The sequence below is a fragment of the Tauraco erythrolophus genome, chromosome 14 (genome assembly GCF_009769465.1).
Source record: "Tauraco erythrolophus isolate bTauEry1 chromosome 14, bTauEry1.pri, whole genome shotgun sequence".
Taxonomy (NCBI): domain Eukaryota; kingdom Metazoa; phylum Chordata; class Aves; order Musophagiformes; family Musophagidae; genus Tauraco; species Tauraco erythrolophus.
The window spans coordinates 11,133,471-11,157,335 of record NC_141478.1 but is presented as its reverse complement, the minus strand read 5'-3'; the positions used below and the strand labels follow the sequence as shown (position 1 = coordinate 11,157,335).

The window sequence follows — 23,865 nt, the reverse complement described above, 5'->3', positions numbered from 1 at the left end:
CACTTTTACTCTAAAAATACGTACTTTCCCTGCGTAAAGAATAATTTTGAATTTATTTTGCCTTTTACTTAGCCTATATTTTTAGTGGATTCTACTAATAATTGATTTTACTAATGGTAATATGACCTATATATTGCAGTCTAAACTTTCAGAAGTTTCCTTCACGCAAACCTCTTCCACAAACAACGTTAACTCTGTTAACGCATCTTAACAATATCAGAAAACACTGTTAAAACTATGCCTGGCCTTTCTGCAGCAGGAGCAGTAAGCATATAAAATAAATCTGGAGATAATAAAAGCATAATGAAGGGAAAAACTACCTATTGCCATTTTTTCAGGAGTCTTGTCGCAGCTACGGTTGTCAACAGGAGCTGTATACATGCATCCAAGTGGGTAAATTCATGGGTAATGAAGCTCAGGGCTTGAGACAGCTATCTATCCATTCACGAGGGCCTCTTATTAAAAAGTAAAGGCAAAACCTGACTAAGTTTCTAATTCTTATGATTATTAAATAAAAAAAAAGTGCATTTTGTCTTCCTGGGTACAAACAGCAGCCCTATTACTCACAGTGATATTGTGCTAGTTGACAAATTATTAAAAAAAAAAAAGTGATGTGTAAACTTAAGCATTTAACTTATTCAAGACAAGTGAGCTGTTGACATTTCATTGAGACTCAAATTTGGAAGGGTCGGTTGGTTGCTCTCCATGTATGCCTTTGACCTTTCTGCCGTAGGTGGCTTCACAAGGCAGCAAAGCCCCATGACTGATTTTTTGATCCCCTGGAGCAGATGAAGCACCCCTAGGACACAATCTCCTGGAAGGATTTCCCATTGTTTGCTTGTAATAATTAAGAAAAGAAGATGCACTTCTGCAGCCGTGCCTGCTGCCAAATCCACCTGCAGGTCTGCGCTCAGTGGTTACCCCAAGGAGCCCAAACCAGCAGGGCCCATGGCAAAGGCAACAGCATTGACAAACTCCAGTGGAGCAGCTTTTTATACAGGGGGGAAATATCCTCCTTCATTACATCCCAAACTCCTTTGACCAGTGGACACACATAGCCAACTAGAAAACTGTGGCACTCAATTTTCAGATGAAACGCTGAATTAGACACTTTTAAGACACTTACCACGGCCTTACAGAGCTCCAAATCGAGAAGGATTATTCTGCGTGACTCACTTGCAACTTTTGACATTCAAGAAAGCACTTTACTGATAGAGGAATGACTTCGTATTCCAGAGTTTCTTTCCTTTTCTTTTTATCAGAGATTTATCAATTTTTGCTTAAAACAACAGCAATGCTAACTTGAAATTCCCACAGCACGTCCTGCACCGTTTGAGCCCCTGTAAGCCGGTCGTTACGTGAGCCTGCCAGTTTGCTTGGGGAGGGAGGGAGCTGTGGCGCTGCCAGCCAGGCAGCGGGCTCATAAATCAGAAGACAAAGAGAAATTATGAATGTTTAAAATCTCATTAATTTTAACCAAAGTTTTTAATGATTGATTAAATACTCTTTTCTTAAAAAAAAAAAAAATCTGTTTAAAAATCAATTTGACAGTAATATCCACTGTTTAGAGTAAAACTGCTTGAAAAGTAGCAAATGGAGACTTAAATTACGGCTAATAGTTCTTTGTTTAATAATGCAGGTTAAAACAGAACATGCACTTTGATAAGCTTTTTTTATTATTAAATTTGGCCAGCATGTTTTATAAATATGATTGTAATTTTCAAGTCATGCTTTTACACATTTCAGTTGACTTTTAATTTCCGTCCTTGTGTCATGAGACAAATCTCGAGTAAAACACAATCACTCTCCATTAATGTGGAAATACGTCATAAACCTTTTCTGAAGAATATAAAAAGCCAAAATCAAGACTCTAGAGCTAACTAACTGCATCCACAGCTGTGTGAGACAGAGTATCACTTTCTGGTTAATACACAACCGTGCCAAATTTTACAAGTGTGTGACTAGCTGCAAGCCATGTGTTTTACATTACTCTTCGTAATCAACGGGAATGAGCTCTCACTTAGGAAAAGTTCAAATTATTTAATTCAAAGTTCCTTGTTTATCATTTGAATCATAAGCATAACAGTGATTTAAATCACTTCAGCTGTAAAGAGCCTTTGCTAACTGGCAGCCAGCGCTGTCGGGGCTGTGGGATATCCATGGCTGATGGAGCCACGGCACAGCGAGCGGCAGGCTGGGCGGCAGCTGGCATCTGGGGAGCCCTGGTGCCCGGACCCCAGCCAGGTGCGGGGCCACCCAGAGCCAGCTCTGGCTCCAAACAAGGCACCGATGATGTGAGTGGTTCTGTATTGGAGCGATCTTTTTTGGTAGGGCAAACAACACAGCGACTCAGGCGGGTGCCCGTGGGATCAGCACCCAAGTTTTCAAACGTGCGAAGTGTCCAGCGCACATCAGGCAGACGTGCTGACTGAGCCGTAAACAGAACAAAGCAGCTCCTTTGCTTGTTGCAGGATCTGGAACATCACGCGTATTTGTGACAGGAGCTCTGGTACTCCACCAAAGGTAAAAATCACTATTTGCACATTTTGCTAAAACTTTCATTAACAGATTACATAAAATTTCTAGGCTAAGGATTCCTAGTTTACAGGACAGGAATATTTGTGCTCTCCCCACACTAATACTAGACAGCTTTGCGTTAATTGCCTAATTTACCTATTGGAATAAATACGTTTTTTAAAAGAACACGTCCTCATATGGTTGCCATTTGGTGGAGGACACACATGCCTGCAGACAGCGTGTCAGTGCAGAGTTTTTGGAACACAGTGCTTCTTGCTACAAGCCAGCATCAGGCACACACTGAGGTTTATACTACCTGACAGCGCCAGCAGATACGCAGTGATTTGCTGTAACAAGTATTATCTAATGAGGATCTTTCTTGAAAGAAGAAGAGTAGGTACAAGCACAAAATCTGGTGTTGCCAATACCCCCCCCATCCCTGGTCATGATAGAAAAGATTTTATTTGCTAAATACAATATGGCAAACTTGGTGTCAATAGTTATTTGGATTGTGCATCACTACTACTGCCTGACAGTGCAACAAAAAGAATTAATCCTTTATGTATATCTTCACACACAACGCAGTTTAGATGCCATTTGTATTTATTTATGATAATTCAAAAATAAGCAATGCTGCTAAAAACTGGAGTGCCGTTCCCACACCACCCCTCCCCGGGAACAGCCAGCCGCCTGTGCCCAGCGCTCCCACCGGGCCAGCCGACAGCTGCCACGCGGAAGCAGGACGCCAGCTCCCAAAGCCACCGAGCAGCATCTGTGCCTCTGACTTCTCACACACGCACACAGCTCTGAAGGCTAAGAGCACATTCACAAGGTGAACTCGTGCCTTCGGTCCCAAACAAAACTGTAGAAACATATCCTGCCCTGTGAAAGTAGCAAGTTCTCCAGCCACTCCTCCAAGACCCCAGAAGTCACCAAACATCCCCCCTTCAGTCGGCAGCGGTGCCAGTGGCGGGGTGCCCATGCCCCAGGGTGTGTGGCTGCCCTGCCAGGCTGCTGCTGCCTTGCCTCACCAGGTTTTACTGTTGCATGATGGCCCCTGAATTGATGGATGGAGGTTCCCTTCCTATTGGAAATGCTCATCTCAACAAAAGTCCAGGCAAGTAACAATGCCTAAAAATTACCTATGAAAATACTATTTCATCTACCCATAACATTACTCACTTGTTCATACATGCACATCTCAACCTTTAAAAAAATGACCAACCCCTCTCCCTGAAACACCGCGATCCAAGCCAAGGCAGAGCTCTGATGAAGGATGTAACTGCTGTGGAGAGAAGTTGCAGTTCACGGTGTCGCACATGGTACCCAGCACACGGGTTGCAGTTTATACACTAAATTCATCTTTGCTCAAAGCAAAAGAGAGAGACCACTACCCTCCAGTCTGTTACCTCTACATACTGAGGGCTCACGCCATCTTGGATCAAATCTTTTCAGACAGCGGAAAACCACGGGAATCAGCTTCTTAATGCTGACCAAGGATGAAGTCGGAGGACTCCGACTGACCACACACACTCCAGTCAAGACAAGTGCATCCCCCTTACGCTCGCCACAAACAAAGCAAGTTCAGCTGTCTCAGCCCAGTTCCCAGAGATTCTGTAATCACAGCATCCATCACTGCCCAGTTCACAGCTGGGGTCAGGGACCAGGACAGCAGGCAGGTCCCAGCCAGCACGAGCAATACGCAGAGCTGGGGAGAGGCAAACGCTAAACCTGCACATTTTACAGATGCAGTAGCAGCAACAGACATTATGAAGGCAGGCAGCTTGCTCCCTTCCCAAACTGGCATGCGCTAATTAATCCCGGTCATTCAGATCTCATCGACTGCGACAGGCAGGCTCTGCTGCCGGCTGCCGGCGCGCACAACCAGCAGAAGCAAAGAGCCTGTTTCAACTCGCAAGGGTGCAAAACTCAGCGCGTGAAGCAAGCAGGTGGGTAATGGCTCCATTTTACACCTGAGGAAACAGCCATCGAGGGTGAGATGGCATCCCGGGATAGCAGAGCCAGTAGCAAGCCTAGAAGTAAAATTAAATCACCCCATTTCCTCTCTGCAGCTTTGCTATCACTGTCATTGCAGGACAGTTTTATACCAGATCTTCTACAAGTTTTTGACTACGTGAATTCAAAAGGCTAAATTAGGAGCTGAATATTCACGACTCACCAAAAGAGACTACTGTAAAAATTAACAGTCTTTACAGGCCAGAGAGAAGCTATCAGTGGTTTCAACAACTGCTCCTACACAACATGGAGGCAGGTGGGACGGGACAGGACACCAGCCCTGCTCCCCACTTGCCTGCAGCCAAAGCGCTGGGACCAGCTGCGGGGCTGCCTCTGCAGACCTGGGCAGCTCCTGCTCGTCCGGCAACACAGTCTTCCTCACGCAGGTATTCCCATAGCAAAAATCACTTGGAAGGATGGAGAAGCAACCCTTAGCAATATAGTGCAGGAAGGGTGAGCGCAGAGAGGAGAGGGGGAGGCCTTAGTATCTGTTGTACATGAGGGATGGGAAAACTGGCCCGAGTGCCAGGCTGGGCTAGCAGGGGAAAACCGCACGCAGTTTTTGCTCTTGTTTTTTCTCTCTGTAAAAAAAAAAATAAACACACAGGCACCACTTAAACTGTGTTTGTTGGTGCTCTGCTAGTCAAACCCTGTGCTCCTGGGAGGTGGCCTCTGCTGCAGGGTGGAACTGTGGGTACACAGGGAAGAACTTCTGCAAAACCCACACTGGTAGGACAGAAATCACATTGTCTCTAAAAAAAGGGAAAACGGGAAAGAGAAATGGCTATTTTAAAATAAAATTTACTCAAAGTCCTTCTTTTCAGTCTTTTGGCTGCTGAAATTCCTATTTTGTAGGCAGACCTATCTCCTCGCAATGAGGTTGAAAAGAAGTGCTAATCGAGGGCAAGGTCGTGCAACTCATTCAAATAACCAGTCATGATTCTCTAGTGCCCACTTTGTACTAGATTTGATATCAACTCACCTGCATATATGAAATTCATGCAAAAAAAAAATCAATCTTTTTAGCTTCCTTCTTTTACCAGGTGTTATTATTTCAACAGACAGAATGTAATTAGCAGAAGTGCTTCTTGCATTTGTTGGAAGTACAATAGTTCCAGTTACTTAGGCAAAAAAAAAAAAAAAAGGAAAAAAAACAGCTAGCTAAAGAGGAATTTTCTGTTAAAAGCACAGATGTTAATTGAACTCACTTTTGATTTGCGGCTGAGTAAGTCCAAAAGAATAAATCTTGAGGACAAAAGCTCTTGGTATGAAAATCATTTTAACATCTGTGAGGTCTCACAATACCATTATGCCTTTATGAAGCCAATATACAAATTAAAAGGCTTAACTTGTCCAATGAAAAAGCTCACACTTTATTTTTGGACTATCTCCAGAAGGCTATTAACCTTTCAAGACACTGTAAATAAACACTCATACACAAGTGACAGGAACCGAGAGGACCCTGAACTAATCCTCCACAGGTAAAGTCATTTATTAGAAAAAAAACAAGTTGAGGCACATGTGTGTGAAACTGGTTGTGCTACTCTGATTATTTCAGAGATTCTTCCTGAGAAGACATTGAAAGAGGATCCATAAATTTGCACCCTTGGTAATGTTTACATGTCCTCCCATATGCCCAGGGATAAATTCACACCCTATTAAACTTCAAAAAAACACTTTTATGCTGTTTACCCCCAGCACCTCTGCTACCCTTGTTAACAAATGAGGCTTCATCAGCACACAGACAGACTCTCAAAGCCTTCCTATGTCTCTGGATTGGTTAAAAATCACATCCTCCGGGTTCATCCCAGCTCCAGTAGAGTTACTTGTTTTCGCACAGCCTCCTCCATGGCACAGTGTTTGCACTGTAATACTTCAGCGAGAGATTGCCATTGTAAATTGAAAGTGGAAATGTCGGAGCAGAGCGCGCAATTGCATAGGAGGGAGAGCAGCCCCCCCCCAGACGCAACCCCAGGAAACACTGCGCTCGCTACACCTCCCCAGGCACTGGCTCCAGACCTGCGTGCATGCACCAATGTTCACCCCACGCAGCTGGCAGTGGGAAGGATGGAGCACCAGCACACACTAGTCTTGCATTTTACACCTTGGGGCTGCTCTGGAAAGCTCTCGGTGAGACCCTCTGCCACAGTGCGGGGAGGCTCGAGCAGGAGGGACCCCACAGGAGCTCATTCCGGCAGGGTGCCCAGGGGTACTCCATGCACAGGAAACACTCAGCTTACCCCACGGGGCACACATCAGCCTCTGCTACTGTTAGAGAGGCCTGACCAAAACCACAGCTCTGCAGCCCTGTGCCACCATGAATTTTCTCATGCACAGCTGAAATACCACGGGGGTTTGGTTAGTTTGTTTTACAAAGGAGAAATAAAGAGCCAGGGTACAGATCTGAACAGCATCAAGCTGCTCGAGCACCATCTGAAATCAAGAGGCAGCGTTCCTCTGAGTCCCCACCCATCCCACAAGTGCTGTCCCACAGCCCCCAGCACTGGTTTTGAGGTGCCAGCAGCCCCAGTTGCTTCCGAGCCTCCTCACCCCAACATCAGACACCCCACACATCTAGAGTTAGCACTGGGGAGAAACGATCAGAGAAGAGAAAATATAGTAGACACAATTTTGAAGGAAGAGAGTAATTTATTTTGTATTTGTAAACCAAGAGCAAAATACTTTAGCACTCTAGTGGAGTCATTATTATTATTATCAATCCTTTGCACTATGTCTTCTGTGTAGCAGAAGGCTGGGGATACTTTGAGGTTGCATGCACTACTTGGTGTTTCTTCAAAAAATGAAGAGATTAAATGTCAGAGGATATATGATCAAAATACATTGTACCTACAAACAGAAGACTGAAGTGAAAGATCATATGTGTGTTTGTGCATGTAAAACCCACTGACACCCAGGACAGCATCTTGATGTTTAGGACTTTTTCTCCTCCCATGCTGTAAGAATCTGCACGGCAGATGAGGTTATCTTCACACAAAGAAATCTGAAAAGTTGATTTTAATCAGGAGCATAATCAAAGCCTCACTATTGCAAAATAATATGATTAAACACTCCATTATTTCAAATGCCACAGAACTAAGCGGATCCTTGGAGGGGAGTACTTTTGTGCACTAATCCATGCATGTAATTATCGATATGCTTTCCCATGCCCTATTCAAATGCTCTCCCCCGAGGCTTTTCTTCCACTTACACTAGGGGAAAAAAAAAAAAAAAGCCAATCAGTTCAGTTTAAAGAACAAGTTGTATAACTCTTTTTGATCTACTGCCTAAAGGTTCAAATAAGGAATTCTACCAACTGTAACGTCAGAAGCAAGCGATAGGGCTTCGCTTGCCCCAGTGGCCACGGCCACGTGCAGGCAGCACAGGCAGGGCACGGCACGCGCCCTGCGCTGCTGGTACGTGCTGTGACCGGAGATGCTGCCAGAGCACCTGGGCTAATAAAACACTCAGGTGTGAATGCTTTATTAGACTGCAAGAAACAGGGTGCCAACAGATGGTTTAACACAAGGATGCATGCCTTTAATGAAACGTAAGCATGTAAAAATTAAAAGTGATTAAAGAATAAGCAATTTACTCCGTAAGAGATTAGAAAGACGCAAACCATTGCCTGCACTGGGTTTTCGGTGCATGTATCAACTTGCCTGCGCTGAGAACAGCACCAGGCTGGCAACAGCCCTGCCATGTTGAAATCGATTTGTTGCTACCAGCCTCCTTCTAGAGCAAACCATCTAGAAGACAAAAATCACCAGATGTAGTCAAAACCACCAAAGACAGTCTATTAAAAACATCAAAGAAAGGTTTTGGTGCAAGCGCATCCCCCATGCTCACAGCTGCCATTGGGAAAGGGCAAGGTGCTGGGCACAAAAGAGCACAGCTAAAGGCAGCATCATTCCCCACTCAGTTTAAATCAGACTATCTGGAAAAAAACAGATTTCCATTTTCTGGCAATTTTAATAGACTAATAGAATCAACAACCAGAGTTATTTCGGCTGTTGCTAGCACACAGGCAGCACCTCTCTAAGGAACTGGGGGACACTGTTCTTGAAACTAACATATTTACTAGCAGCCAATAAGATCATGGAATGACACATTTCTTCTGCTTCAAGTTAAAAATACAAAGGAATTTCGAACATTTAGAAGCTAATGTTATTCACTTTAATCTTTAAAAATAACACCATCTGTTGCCATCAGATTTACAGTACAAATCTCAGATATGTACATTTATTTATTGGTACAAAAAACTGTCAGCAACCTCAGCACAAAAGTGAAGATCCGCTGGTAACCTCCTGAGCTCCAGAGAGAAAAACTACTAAATCTGAAAAACTTAAACCAGGTTATACATGAGAAACACAGTATCTACAAAACAAACAAAAAAAACCCCACTACTCCCCTCACCACAAAAAAACCCCATGCCAGTAAAACCACAAAACTAAACCCCTACAACCTGCTAACTCCACATTAAAGCAAAGTGCACATATTTGGGGTAATACTGGGAGAAACTTATCCCAGAAATTCCTGAACCTCAACAGTTGCCTATTTCCGATCCCCATAGTCCTGCTCCCTCGGCACTTCCACTTTCTGCATGCCAACGCCTCCAACTTTGTAGGTTATGTGAGGTACAGGTTATACAAGGTGTGGGCTATGGGAGATTTAATCTCAAGTATCAGCGCTCTTCATGCGACGCGGGTTCCAGAACTACGGGCTATAATGCAAACATGCGAGAAAAATGACACTCATGTCAGCAGTCTCAAAAATTAGCGTGGGCTGGCTGAAAATTTGTAGAATAAACAAAACATAACACACATTCTTATTATAAACTTACTATGCAAGATGAGTCTGGGTAATATGTAAAACCAAACAAAAATTTCAAGTTATTTTCTGGATATGCATTAGCTGTTACAAATCTAAACCAAGATTTAAGGAGGTAACGGTCCTGAGCAGCCAAGCTGGGATACCTGCCAGGGGCTAGATTTGCAGGAGCAGACAAAAGTCAGACCCCTTAAAGTGTCAGATCATTAGTAATTTTAAAATTAAGAGGCCTTGACCTTTTCTCAAGAAATGATTCACTCTGCTGAAAAGCTGTCTTCTCACTTTTCTGAAGTCAAACAAGAAAGCTTGGAAAAATGAAATCTTACCTGTATGATGCTAATGATCACATATCTCATGTTTCTAACATTTAGCTTTTTGTGCCTTGGAAGTTAATACAACAGGAGAGGATTTAATAATAATTTTTCCCCGTGACATACTCTGTCCTGCTGGTATTTCTTGATTGAAAGACTGCGAGTAAATCTGGCTTTGCTTTATGAAATTAAGGTCTACTAGACATAAAAATCCAATTAGTGCTACAAAAATTAAGGCATAACATTTCCTCAGTCTCATGTACACGATATAGACTTTTTTTTTCCTGTCAATGGTGAAGGACACAGCTGAATGATGGGATTTTTTCCATCTCATTTATATATTGATTGTAATAAGGCCAGACAGGTAGGCCCATACAAGTGCTGATTCTGTCAGCAGCCGAAGTTGCCAGGACTGTGAATACTGTCACTTATAGATTGATAAATGGACTACATGGACTAATTGTATTTCAGCATCTCTGGGCAGATGGCAAATCTTACAGCCATATGGTGATTATTTCCACTGCGCTGAAAGTATATTAACACTTACTAAAATGTTTAAAGTGATGAGATGATCTAAAATAATTTTTCCATGAACTGGGATAAAAACTATGGGCTCGGATGGGCCGGCACGCTGGGGCTGGGCTCTCTCCCAGGATTCCTTTTCAGTGCAGGCTCAAAGGCCTGCGGGTATTGCACAGTTATTGATGAAACCGGCTGTGTACTGGATCCTCAGCTGGAGTACAGCGCCGTGTGATAGCCAGGGGATGACATGCCTCATTTTAGCCGTTCCGTGTTGCCCTTATTTAGTTGCCACTATCTGCTGCTTGATATGCCGGCTGCCCTGTGAGTTGGCAGCACTGATATACATATACTTTCTATTCCTGATGTTTTTTTCTAAATCCTTCTCTGCTCTCTGGTCAAAAACACATTGAAGTTATTGTTCTATTTTTAAAGGTAGCCACATACCCAGCCCTGGCCCACGCAAATGCAGTGGAGGACTGGCCAAACCATGGACAGTAGGGTCTCAGGAGTATACACAAGCATTACACACACTTAGCAGTCCCCATGTCTACTCCCAAAAGAGCAATCAAGTGGGAGAGGACAGAACTATGCCCTAGCAATCCTGTGAAACAAAACAAACCAGCTGGATGGTGACCAGAGGCTCATCCTGCTCACTGCCGTCCGGATAAGCCATTGCTAAACCCTGCAGTGCTACTTCAGCACGAAGCCGGTAGCTCATCGTATTTACCAAATGCACACAAAGCACGCGGCGGATAACACGTCAGGCTGATACGCATCCCAGATGACACAACCTGCTTATGGCTGCGTCCTTTACTAATACTTTTGCTGTGGGGCTTTGAACCTTTTATGAGATTTATGAAGCAGTGAATTCACCCTTCAAAACAACAGGAGAGTACATGCAGGAGACCTGATCCTCTCGTGCTCTAAGTTACTGCTTATTTATACCAAACAAACGTGAGCAAAATCATCTCGTAAATTCTAGACAGATTTTTGTGCTAAAACAATAACCCATATTACACAGTTCACATGTTTTGCTTTATTTTCAGAGCAAAAATCTGAACATTTATTTGTTTTAAAATAGGATTAAAAATCGTGCCTTGGATTCTGCAGTAATCTGTTTTGAGTGCGCTATCGTGGTAGGAGATTCCTTGCTAGTGGAAGCAGACACTTCCCTTGCCAGGGAAGAAAAAAGTTTATGCACCAATTTTCCCTATTTGCCATAAGTAAGTTATAGCAAGTTAAGAGCTAGAAACCATACTCTTCATAGTCCCCATGAGCTAAAATTAGTGCCTGGTGTTAGCATGCAGAATGGATCAAGTACTCACTCAGCCACTGAGGATAAGGTGCCAATTGGTGAGAAATTCTTACTATGCTTTTTGCACGTTCACACTTTAGCACCCTAAGAATTAAATCGATTTGACTTGTAAGGTCTCTACTGCAGATCTCTCTAAACGCAGTTTTCTTTTAGGAAGCTTTACTTCCCTGACAGGCAGCAAAAGAGCACTTCAGTTGCCCATTTCTCCCTAGACAACCCAGACCAGACCCGTGTTTTTCCATGTGCCTCCCCAGCCAACACTTTGACCCAGGCTCAGAGCTGCCGCTGCCCCAGGCACCGGCCGGGTTGTCCTCCCCACAAGGAGCCACGGCAGCTCCAACGTCACCGCAGGGGAAGGAGGACTGCCAAAAGGAGATGGAAAAAGAAAAGAAAGAGAGGAAAAGTAACTTAGATACAAGATGCAAAGTTTGGACCACCCCTGTTTAACTCAAGGAAATCAGCCATTCTTTTAAGGAATAACAGGCAGCACTGAACCATCCCAAATCATTCCCAGCAGTTGTGTGTCTATTTTCTCTTCTGGCCAATAACTCAGAGGTCATCCTGTAAAGCAGTTGATGAGTATAAACTCTTTCCAGTACAACCTCATGTCACTTATGCAAATTTAACAGTTATTGGAAAGTGTGTTGCAAATCAGAGCAATGTTATTTTGATATTTCATGGGAGAAGCCTTATGGAGTTGCACAATATTGCTCTAACTCCTAAGGACAAGGATGCCAATTCATAAGGCAAGGAGGAAACATCAAGCAGGGAATAAAAAATGGATTAGATATTTTGATTCTGTTCCAAACCCTAAGCTTAAAACATAAAAACTTTGGCAACTTCTTCCCCATAGAATTTGAAACGCTAATTTCTAACTTAATGGAGAAAAGTTATTGCAAAGATCTGAACAATACATACGCAGGATTACTGCTCTGAGACTGAATAACTCAGAATAGACTTTCTCTGTAGAGGGAAAAAGCAGGTAACCGACACCGCAGGAGAGGTGTTTACCCCAGGCTTCACGAGGAGCTCGGTTCAGCTCGAGAAGGAAGCCCTCCCCACAGCCCTCTGCAAAACCACAGGCTTTGCAGAGAAGTTTGAGGAGGCAAAGCAGGACAAGAGAGATTGCTGGGAGCATCAGGCTGCATATGACTGAGTCCTTGAAAGCTGAAAGCTTTCCATAACATGCCATTTTGAAGGTCTCAAAAAACAGATGCTCAGAACTTTCTGTCCAGGGAACATCTTTGAGGATCACACAGAAACTTTAAAGATGTTATTTGTCCTTCAGATCTCTCAAAAGACAAAGTGGAATTTCACATTATGCACAAACACCCATTCCCCTGCTCCAAAGCACAAAGCAAGGTGGAAGAGGCACAGAGGGGAAAGGAGAGCTCCCCAAGGAAGCATGGACTCACATTTCGGGATCTGCCTGGGAGGAAGCGAGCAGCCTCCCCGTCTACCCCAAATAACTCCCAAACCAACAGCTCCCTTTCTAGAATGTCAGATCTCACCCTTCCTCTGCAGCTATTGTGTTTCATTGTAACTGAGATTAGAGAATCAAGATTTTAATTTAATTTCCTCGAATTTGGGTGGGCGTAGTGAAGTGTCAAAACCATATTCTCAGTCAAGCCAGTTTCTGTTTGTCTTGAAAAGGACCAAAACCCAAATTAGACTCCTTTTTAGGTACTAACATTTTTGGTAGATACCTTAAATACAAGTTTATAAAGACCACCTCTATAAACAACAAGGAACAGAAAACTAGCTGTCTCCTGTAATGGACTACATAAGTGACAAACAGCTGTCAAATACAAAATAAAATAATCATGAAAAGAGAGAGTTCTCATTCACCTGCGTGGGGTAAAGTTTTAGGCAACTATATCTCCTTTATTGTTTCATAAAAGAATAAATTTCTCCCTATCCCAGCTGGAGGAGAGGGGATTATTATGACAATCACTTCATTATACATCTACATGAATAGAGTCCAACGAGGTTTTATCTCCTCCTTGTATACTCAAGGGTACAACCATGGGTGTACATTGTGCCCATGAGCACCTCAAGCTGCCCTGTCTGGGCAGAAACCTCCTGGCAGGTCAGGCAGGACTATTTCAGCTTTAGGGCTAGCAGGGGTTTGGACTATGTGAAGGTGTAAGAGGTGGGGGCTTTACCTGGAGGAGCAGTGCACATGGGTACATCCCAGTTAGAGACAGGGCAATGTCAAGGCAGAGATAGGGGGACAACCATGCTGTTGTCATCTTTGCACCAGTGTCTGAACTACCTACCGGAACAGAGCTCCTGCCTTGTCTTTAGACATCACCATCTCTGAAATGAACAATAATAAGGTGTCAGACTCTCCCCATGCTTCCCACCTATCCTCCAAGCAGCCCGGAGCCCCTGTGCAGCCCCGAGTGCTGGTTGTGGACATCTTGCACATCTCATCTCAGAATTTCTCCCGTTTTTTTCAAATGCTCTCATTGACAATTTTCAATATCGCAAAACAGATCACGTGTTCCCACTTAAACAACTGCAGGGAGACATTTTAGATGTGTGCAACAGATTTATAGCGGGAAGCTGGAATACAAAAGCCTGATAAAACCAGGGAATGAAACAAAGGCAACAACAAAGTGTTGCTATTACGGATTACAGAGCAACTCACCAAAAGTGAAAAACTTGAGTCAGTCACTGCAACACAATTAATATGAAGGAGAGACAGCGTGCATCTTGAAGTACTAGGTTTTCAAAAGGAAGAGCCTTGTCGAGTACTCCCAGCTCTGGCTACACTACCTGTCCTTCTTCCAGGGATGAAAAAATAAGCAAAGAACTCTGAAAATGAGATGCTCACACCTCCACCTAATAAAATTAATGTTTCGCTTCAGAGCCATGCAAGATTTAAATTTTATTTTTTTTCCCCCAGAAAATAGTGTTCCATATCTGAGGAGAAGCTACGGCAAAGCGTTAAGCAGAGGTAAACAAGTATTTATACAGTAAGTACTCATACACACTCCTTCACAGTCCACAAGGAAGGATCCTCAGTGCAACCAGAAGCAGCTTTAGGAAAAAATATTGTATAAGCTGGCTACGTATTTTTAAACATATTCCATAGAGGCCTTTGCTGTCTTGCTGCATTGATGTACTAAACCTCGCCTGATAGGAATGCAGTTGCAGGACTTCTATTATTAAAATGCAAATGCTAACAGGGAACACCACCTAGCAGCTCCAGAGAGCTCTCTCAGGCCTCTTGATGTGTAGGCAGAAAAGTGCAACTTCTACAGAAAATTTCCTTTTCAATTGCAGCAGGGTTCGAGTTTCTAAATCCCATAGGCTGCAGTGAAACTTCCAGACGGAAAGAAAACAGTTTGTCACTCCAGAAATTCTTACAATCTTGCATTTTGATGAGCCACGTCAAATAAATAAAATCAGACTAGTGTGTGGGGGAGGCAGGAAAGGAGGCTGCGTTGCCACTGAAGTGAACAAGCTTTGCGCAGTAACCAGCAGCCGCTTCTGCTCACACCTCCATTGCCAAGCCCTCTTTCCCCTGTGTCAAATCTGCTCTCTCTTCTCCATGATAAAGCCACAGTTGTTTTGCAGCTAAAGCTCCCAGTCTTGCCAGCCTTCAACATGAAGCCCACAAATCCTAAAACACCTACACAGCAGAGCCTCCTGCTCCCCTATGAGTCATTAAGCAGGCTGTCCCGCTTGGTGATGTCATCCAGCAATATCCTTTTTTTTTTTTTTTTAACAAATCCAAAAACGCCTCAAGCATCAATTATTTAAAATATTATCTTCATTTTAATCCTGACCCCAGTGGCAAAATTACCATTACGAAGCATTTCCAAGTGATGCAAGAGGGTCCAATAGCCTCTAATAGTTGCTACGTCAATGAGGAGTAAGCAGCCAGCTACTCATGTCACACATGAGCTAAGCACAGAGCACCCGAGCCAGCAGCAGCGGGCAGATTTCTCTCTCACAAACAGGCAGAGAGCAGCCAGGATGTGTCATCAAAAATATAATCAAAGATCAACTGCATCATCCTATCTCATCTTGTTCATTTTGCATGAGGACATATGACACAACCCCTCCTCACGCCGTCTCTAACCTGCGCTGGGTGATGTGTGGCTGTGGCGCAGCAGTAACCTGCCCTGATACTAATGGTCCCTTCCCTGCCTAATTGCTCTTGCCATTAAAAGTGCTTCTTTAATGCTCAGGCTTAAACGCTTCCTGTCTTCGTTTGAAGGCGGTGCCCTTGTCACGTTCTGAGATTTAATAACAGGATTGTCAGCTATTTACAGTGTATGGCTGAATTATCAGAGAAACATAGTTGAAATATGTTCCCCTAAGCACATTTACATCCTGAAGAGCCACGACCGAAACACAGCATAAACAAGCCACACGTCGTGTTTGCAGTGCACAAAGTGCACAGACGCAATAGGCAGCATTCCAGGTGAAAGCAGGCAGAAATTTGCCCATGTAGCAACCTTCAGGATCAAGGACCTTCCCACTCCGCACACACCCTATCACAAAGTCAACAGGAGAACCAACTGCTGATCCAAAAACGCTTACGTGTCCTTAAATATATGTTCATGGGTGAGGCTATTTATTGTAGGCACTGCGTTAACAGAGCCAAATGAATAAACAGCACTGCAGAAAGTCTAGGTGCAACACCAGGCTGATGCCCTTGCTCTTCAGTTCTCAGTAAACTCATTGCTCCTCTCTGCCAGTTTCAGTCCTGTGGGGAATATGCTTGAACAGCTTAAGACACTTTGTCAGATCTTGAAGCAGTTAAAACTATTTTCAGTCTAAAGGAACTGAACATCAAACAATTCTTTTTACCATTTCAAACGATGCTTTTGTTACCAGGAGACCCACTCACCATCTTCTTTTCAAACAGAAAGAGGGGCTTGAGGGACCTCCCAACTTTTAGGAGGATATTTTATTTATAAGTTTTTCCTCAAGTGATGATCAAATTAACAGTTGTGATTAATTAGGCTAGTAGCTGAAAGAAACTTGACTATAATCACTCTCTTAGCATTAAGTTTTCTTTCTGCATTGTCTACATGAGCAAATTTTGGTGAAATTTGCACCAGGGCATTCAAACTAATCGTGGTACTGGCAGGTTTTTCCTATTGTACTTTGCTGAAATTACCCCTAGTAGATGCAAAGATTTTTTCTTAATCCACTGTGTCTTTCATGCCTATCATTCATTCATCATTTCTTTCTACTACTCTTTTATTAGCTTGTTTCGTAATTTCTCCCAATCCGTGTTTTCCTTGGAGCTTATTCACACAGGAATTTTTCAGTTCAATTAAGTCATCTGCAATGTTACAAACTCTTCACATAATCGTGAAACACTCCAATATTACAAGTTTGCTCACTCATCTGAATGCAACCACAACAAAATCCTAAGGATACACAAACCCTCATAACCATCTAGGTACTACTTTTTTTTGTTGTTCTTTCTTCCCCTCAAGCTCCCTGCCTCTCTAACCTTATTAAATTGCATTAAATAAAAGAAAAGAACTACATATAACAGGTTTTATACATACTGTCGAGGTCAACTGAGTTTTGTCATCCATTTCAGTGAACTCAACATACTCGTCCAGAATTTAAAAGTTCTCTGGACCTGACTTTTCCACTGGATCTTGCACGCTGTATCTGTACACAGAGATACCGAATTCTCCAAGTCAGAACAGCAGCTGGTTTTACCCACTCTGCAAAATGTGAATAGCTACATAAGGAACGAAGGCTGTGAAGAATCAAGCATCCCCAGCCAGCTGTTTCAAAATCATGAGATTAACAGCATCTATCAAACTTCGGTCCCTTTCCTTGGACACCAACATAATCACCAGTTGGATGATACCTCATGTAATCTGCCCCTCTGAGCTATGTCAGGAACTGAACTGAAGCTGCTCACCTTAAAATATCAAAAAAGAGTCCCTGAGCTCAAGGCACCAACTCAGCTGCGTTTGGGCATACACTTGTTCCAGCCCCACTTTGAGAGACACCAGCTTTTGCAGTGCAAGCCAGGTGCTGTTATTTGCCCGCCGCTCCCAGGGTCCTAGGATGCCCCCTTCCCTTGTGGACAGATGGCTCGGCCAAACTTTCGAGGGAGCCGGCACGAGACTCCCATGGATTTCAGGAGGAGCTGGATGACAGCCAAGGTGAATTTCCTCTGCAACGCGCTATTCCCCGCTACGGAGCTTCTTAGGCAAAGCTTATCACCATGGTATCTAAAGTACTGCTGGTTCCAGGAAAGGCCAGCTTGAACACCATCCAAAACTAATGTCTTCCTATAACACTAGCTTCATCACATCATCTGCTTCCTTCACCACCACCTTTCCTCATCCTCCCATTTGTTTGCCTTTTACTCCCCAACTAAAGCCATATGTTGGCCGATGGACATTGCTAAGAGCAGAAGGGAAGGATGCAAGGCAGACTTTTCTGATGCTCTTAAATGTCACTGCCTAATAAAAACATTACATATGATTACTCTCAGAAATATAGGCCCCCAAATGAACTTTTTCATGAAAATGTGACAGGCTGAGTCTTGTTCATGAGTCCAGTCTCAAGATGAAGTTACTTCATCACTTGATCCAGGCTTGGAAACTCACCTTTTCCCACTGTTCTGGAGGAAAGTGTGGGCTCAAAGCCCATCTGGGGGAGTATGGATGGATCCAGCCAGCGAGGGCTAATTTACCACATCAGCCCCTGCAGAAGCAGCACAGAGAAGCCATCTCATATCAGCCAAAAGAAATGGTGCTATGAGCTAGTTCATCATTAACCTGTGTAGCACACATTTTACATTGGTTTCTGCAATAATTTCTAACACTCAGAGGCCTGATTTTCATTTTGATATGATTTATAAAGCAGATTTGAAAACTCAATTTTATTGCTAGAGGGTATTTAAATTAGTTGAGTTTTAATCCAACAGATAATATAAATAACAGCTTCAGCAGCAGTGAAGTGATTTACAGGTCTAATCCGAACTGGATACTTGTCACACGCCTCGTAACAACAAATATTTTGTAACGGACAGATAAGGAAATACAAAGATACTAAAGAAATGAAAATAGAAGAATGTAAGCACAGAGGAAGCAGCGAACCAACACCTCCTTAAACAATCTAATAACCAAAACTGAAGCATCTTTATAACTGGAAAGTTAGCTTACAGTGGTTAAAGTGAGGTCAAATTGAATCAGATCATGGCTATTAGACAAGTAGGTATAGCTCGCTAAAGTCGGAGCCATAGACAAGCAAGCCATTTTCTTGGTTGTGTTAGCCCTTGGCTTGCAACACCAAGTGACAAATCAGGTGGTATTTTCAGACAAAGATTTCTACAGCTGGAAATGTGTTACATCGTAGTTGTCAAATAGCCAAAGTTTAAGCTCTGAGACTACTGAGGTAACAGCAGTTATCAAACAAGCTGGGCAGAAGAAAGTGGTGATTTGGGGAAAGATTTGATCCCTTTAAAGTGAACATTTGTCCAGTGAGATCCTTAACAATGACTTGACTCAACGACAATGGTTTTCAGCCAGCAGGAACCTTCGCATTGACTTCAACAGGCACCGAAGCTGATTTTTTTTTTTTTTGCCTGTACATTTTTTTTAACCACATTGTTTTCACATGCCCTGAATTACAGGCATTAATTTTTTTTAAACATGTAAATTACGTCTGTAAAACTTGACAGTACCTTGCTGCCTAGTAAGCTGAACTAAAACAACAGTTTAAATAGCTCAGCTCACAGCTAATAAGCAATTTAAATAGCTTTGCTGAGCTCGAGTAGCTATATCAGGTTTCACAGCACCATCAGTCACTGCCAAATCCATAAGCGGCATTTAAATGAATCATTAGCAATGGTCACCCCCAGGAATAAAAAAAAAAAAAAGGGAAAAAAAAAGAAAAAATATTTTAAGAGCTAAGAGTCAAGTCATTGTCACAATTTCTGTGAGAACGCGCTCTGTACGTGACATGAAAACGTGTCCAGGAAGCAAATCCCACTGGAATGCCTGGGACAAAATATATTATTTCAAGAAAGACTGAGCTCTGTGCTCTGATCACAACATGCTTCACAAAGACAGACGAGTACAGAGGTGCCCATTTCACAGAAGGGAAAGCTGGAGCACACAGAAGTGAAGGATTTGCCAGCAGAGACCTAACAGAGAGGGACCTAGGGGTGTTGCTGCTGTGTCACGTGCTGAGCCACAGCTGGAATAAAGCTATTGCAAACGTACTTCCAAGTTCTCTGTATCAGAAAGGTGAATGGCAAGATAATGACGTGAGACAGTGACAAAATGCATATCCAAAAAAACACCTTGTCTGCACTCTGTACAGAGCGTACGAGCGTGTACAACCCACGCCAAAACCCTGGGAATGAATGATGCTGGGAGCTCGATCTCACGTGCCCTGGTTCAAGACTGAAATAACTTACTTGAAGTGAAACACATTAAATCAGGATATTGAACTAGACTGGTGAACGTGCCTCATACCTGTACAAGTCTGCATGACCCAACACAGCGTATGTAGCAGCGCAGACGTGAGCACAACCAAGGCACTCATAAGCCTTTGAGTCCTTCATAGCTTGAACAGGACTGAAGGCAGAGCAGGACCACACCGAGCCCAGAGTTCCGACTGACTTACAGAAGGGAGTGGGAGACCACTGCAACCCTCCACTCAATTCTCTCCAAGCCATAGCTAAATTTTCCAGCTAAGCTGATCTACCAGTATAGAAATGGTTAAAAATGATGACAACAAAAATATTTGCCTTCAGAGATGCCCAGGTAAAATGACAGAAGCAAGTTTCCCTAGGATGGATGTTTCTGTCCGACCTGGACTCAGCAGGGCAGCACTGCTCCAGCCAGGTTTTGATGCTTCTTTCTCCAACCCCAAGGACAGTTTCTGTTTTATTTTCCAGTGGAACTTTACATAATTAAGAAGCAGACGAGCCCCTTATAATCCTGAAGTGAAACAGGTGAAGATACTCACTTAGATCTTATTTCTCCCTCTGCCCCTGTGCTTGTATTCAGTACTCCTAGGTATCAAATTCAGACACATGCATGGCATTTTAATTCATTATTTATCTATGTTGTCTCAAATTATATCACTTTGACAATAATAAACAAATCTGTAGTGGGAGTTTGCATAGTTGGAAAGAGAATGAGGAAGCTCAGAAACCAGAGAACGATTCCTTGCCACAGGGGGGTGAGGAGAGGCAAGGAAGAGAAAAGGTGTAAGAGAACATAATAGGATAAAAATAAAGCAAATTAAATGTGTGGGTTTGGAATCCCCCAAGACATTCTGGTCGAGAGGATCTCAAACCTATATATAGTTCAAGCCAAAAGCACAACATTAACCACCGTTTCCCAATACGTAGTTCACAAACTGCTCTAATGCCAGCATTTGGCTTTGTCCCCTCGATAAAGTTACAGGATAGGAAAAAAGCCGGACTGATTTTTGGAAAGATCAAGCTGAATTCTTCAAGAGGTCATCACATGTGATCAGAGACTTCTGGCACGTTTAAAAAAAAAAAAAAAACAAAAACAAAAACAAAAACAACAAGGGGAGGTGTAAAATTTACACAAATTAGCGCACAACTGGCACAGTTCCGGCAAGTTCATCGTGTGCCTCCAGCAGCCGAGAGCTCTCGCTGAACCAGCGCATGAAACATCTGACAATGAACTCGCTGCTCAGACCAGCACGCACGTCCCGCGCCTTCCCGGCGAGGGACCGGACCCCCGGCCCCGCATCAGCCTTCCCCGGGCCGCGACACCCCCAACCCCTCCCCGCTTATTCCAGCGGGGATTTTGCCACCGGTAACGTGCCGCGGGTGTTTTCCCTCCGCTGCGTGCCCGCTCTGCCGCTGGCTCGGGCGGGAGCCTCCCCGCCGCCGCTCCGAGCGGGCGGTAAATGATTAATTACGTTACAAAACGCCGGGTTTGGGGAGCGCTCACAGGGCGGCCGGGCGCACCTGCGGCGGGGCCGGGGCGGGAGGCGGCGCCCACGCGGGGCCGGGGCGGGACGCGGCGCCCACGCAAGGGTCAGTGCCCACGCGTGGCCGGGGCCCGGCGGACTCACCCCATGTCTCGGCACCTTTCGGCGGCGGCGGCGGCACCCCCGGGCGGCTCCCCGCGCTCGGCGGCCAGCGGCGGCCGCGTCCCCACTTCGCACATGCGGCCGCCCCGGCACCGGCTGGCTGCGGCTGCACGGCGGCGGCGGAGCGTCCTGCTCCTCCTCCCGCCGCCTCCCTCCCCCCTTACATAACCTGCCTCCCGGGCGGCGGCGGCACCGAGCAGCCTCCCGCGGCACCCGCCGCCCTGCGAGCCGGCAGCGCGGGGGCGGCCGGGCCGGGCCGGGCCGGGCGGGGCGGAGCGGGGCGGGGCGGCGGGGCGGGGCGCGCCCCCGGGGCCCCTCCGCTCCCCTCCGCTCCCCGCCCCGGGCAGGCGGCGGTGGCGGCAGCGAGAGTCGTCCTGCGGGGGTTTGTACCCCGAGTGGGGAGCGAGAAGCTCCGGCGGGAGGTTTCAGCATCTCATTCCCACGGTGCCCGCACCGGAGAGGTGCGACCTGCCAGAGGGGGACGGGGCGGCGAGAAAACTTCGGGCGAAGTTGTGGGGGTGACCCCTCCGAGAGGCCTCGACCGCTGCCCTGACGCCCCGGCGAGGCGAGGGCAGCCCAGACCGGCGGTCCCGGATATACTCCTCCGGCACCGGATTCCCTGGGAGACCGGCTGCTTCCCGACCGGCTTGTCCCGGGACCAGCTTGTCCCACAGCGGGGGCGCGCCCCGCCGACAGCCCCGGCTCCGCGGCGCGGGCACGGCTGCGGTCCGCGAGCGGATCCCGGGGGTGCCCTTCCGACCCCGAGGCGATGTCACCGCCGAGGGGTGTCTTGTGAAACACAAGCAGGCGATTCTCTCCCACCGCCAAGCCCTCCCCACCTCTTTTCACGCTTTGAATCCGTTTTCCCAGGGAAATGAAGGGTGCGCAGCACCGTTTGTGCGCCCTGCCATCCCCAGGAGCTTCCGAGCCACCGGGCAATTTCAGCCGCCTTTGGGCAACGGGCCCTGGCAGGCTCAGCGCCGCGGTCCTGCTCTGGGTCTCGCACCCAGCCACCAGCCTGCTGCTCAGCCCAGAGTGCAAATTGCATCAGGAGGACTGCCCCTCCTTTGGCCCTGCTCAGCCCCCCTGCAAATCCATGCCGAGCATGGTCCCAAAGCTGTCATCTCCCTATAGGTGTCACGAAAATAAAAAGAGGGATGACTCTTTTCCATGGAAGGAAAAATTGCGCAAGTGTGGAAGAGCCGTGTTCCAGCTGCCCAACCATGAGGGTGACACTGACCTCTGACAGGCAATCACAGGACACAAATCCATAGGAAAGCCATGGACCTGCTCGTTTGGATATTCATAGGCCCATGCTATGCAGACACAGTTATTCTTTTGTGGGGAAAAGATACCCAATTCACACATAAAAGAGGATTTTAACTTCTCCCACACAAAGTTATAATTAATACCCTGCCATCAAAAGCGATTATTTTAATCTTTTTTTTTTTTTATAATCTCATGTTGATTTACCCTTTCTTTCAAAGAAAATTTAGAAGTTGTGGGAAAGACTTCATCTTTGCTTGCTTTAACTTTGTGTGTAATAACTGGAGTTGTCCCCAGTATTACCTGGAGACCTCGTGGGAACCCTTAAAGGAAAACTTAAGCAGCAACCTAACACCTTCCAGCTATAGACAATGCAACTGTCTCCCACTCTGACAGACAACTATTTCCTGATGTCTGGAACACCAAAATGGAATTTCAATCCCATACACTCAAATAAAGTCTATGTCATGGGGGAAAAAAAGAGCAGGGTGAATTATGTAGATGTTTTCAAAAGGCTCTGGGATGACACCACTCCAACATACCTGCTCTCTTTTACTGTGGTCAGATGGCTACTGTGGATGATGGAGACTCAACTCCTTACCTAACCACTGATGTCTAAAGACTTTCTGTGTCCTGTTCCGCCAGCTGAAGGCAAGCTTCCGTTTCCTCTGAGACAGTCATGGCAAAAGTGACAATCCTTTCTTGTTCACGATGGGCTGCAGCCTTGAACATTGCTTTGATATGACCATTCCTCTTTTCTTGGGGAAACAGCAAGGGGTAGCATTCTCTGAGGGGGAAAACTAGCAGCCTGGCCATCTTGGGGGAAAAAAACCTCACACTGTAAATTGGATTATTTTATCTCACTGTTTTTACACCATTTACTTCATTTTGTTAAATTACATACTCCATTCATCAGAGAGGAGTTGTCTTGGTCCTCTGATTTATTAGCTCATTTTGGTGAGTATCCGAAAGCTGTGTTTTATGAACCAGTGCTGTACGTGACTTACA

General features: G+C 45.0%; 1 protein-coding gene across 1 annotated transcript in view; it reads right to left on the bottom strand.

Moving 5' to 3' along the window:
- Positions 1-21,668, bottom strand: part of HOMER2 (homer scaffold protein 2) — a 58,090-nt gene extending 36,422 nt beyond the window's left edge. Inside the window, exon 1 of the mRNA XM_086619992.1 lies at positions 21,574-21,668. Coding sequence (XP_086476118.1) covers positions 21,574-21,668 — 95 coding nt within the window. The remainder of the gene's footprint in view (positions 1-21,573) is intronic.
- Positions 21,669-23,865: the final 2,197 nt, after the last annotated feature.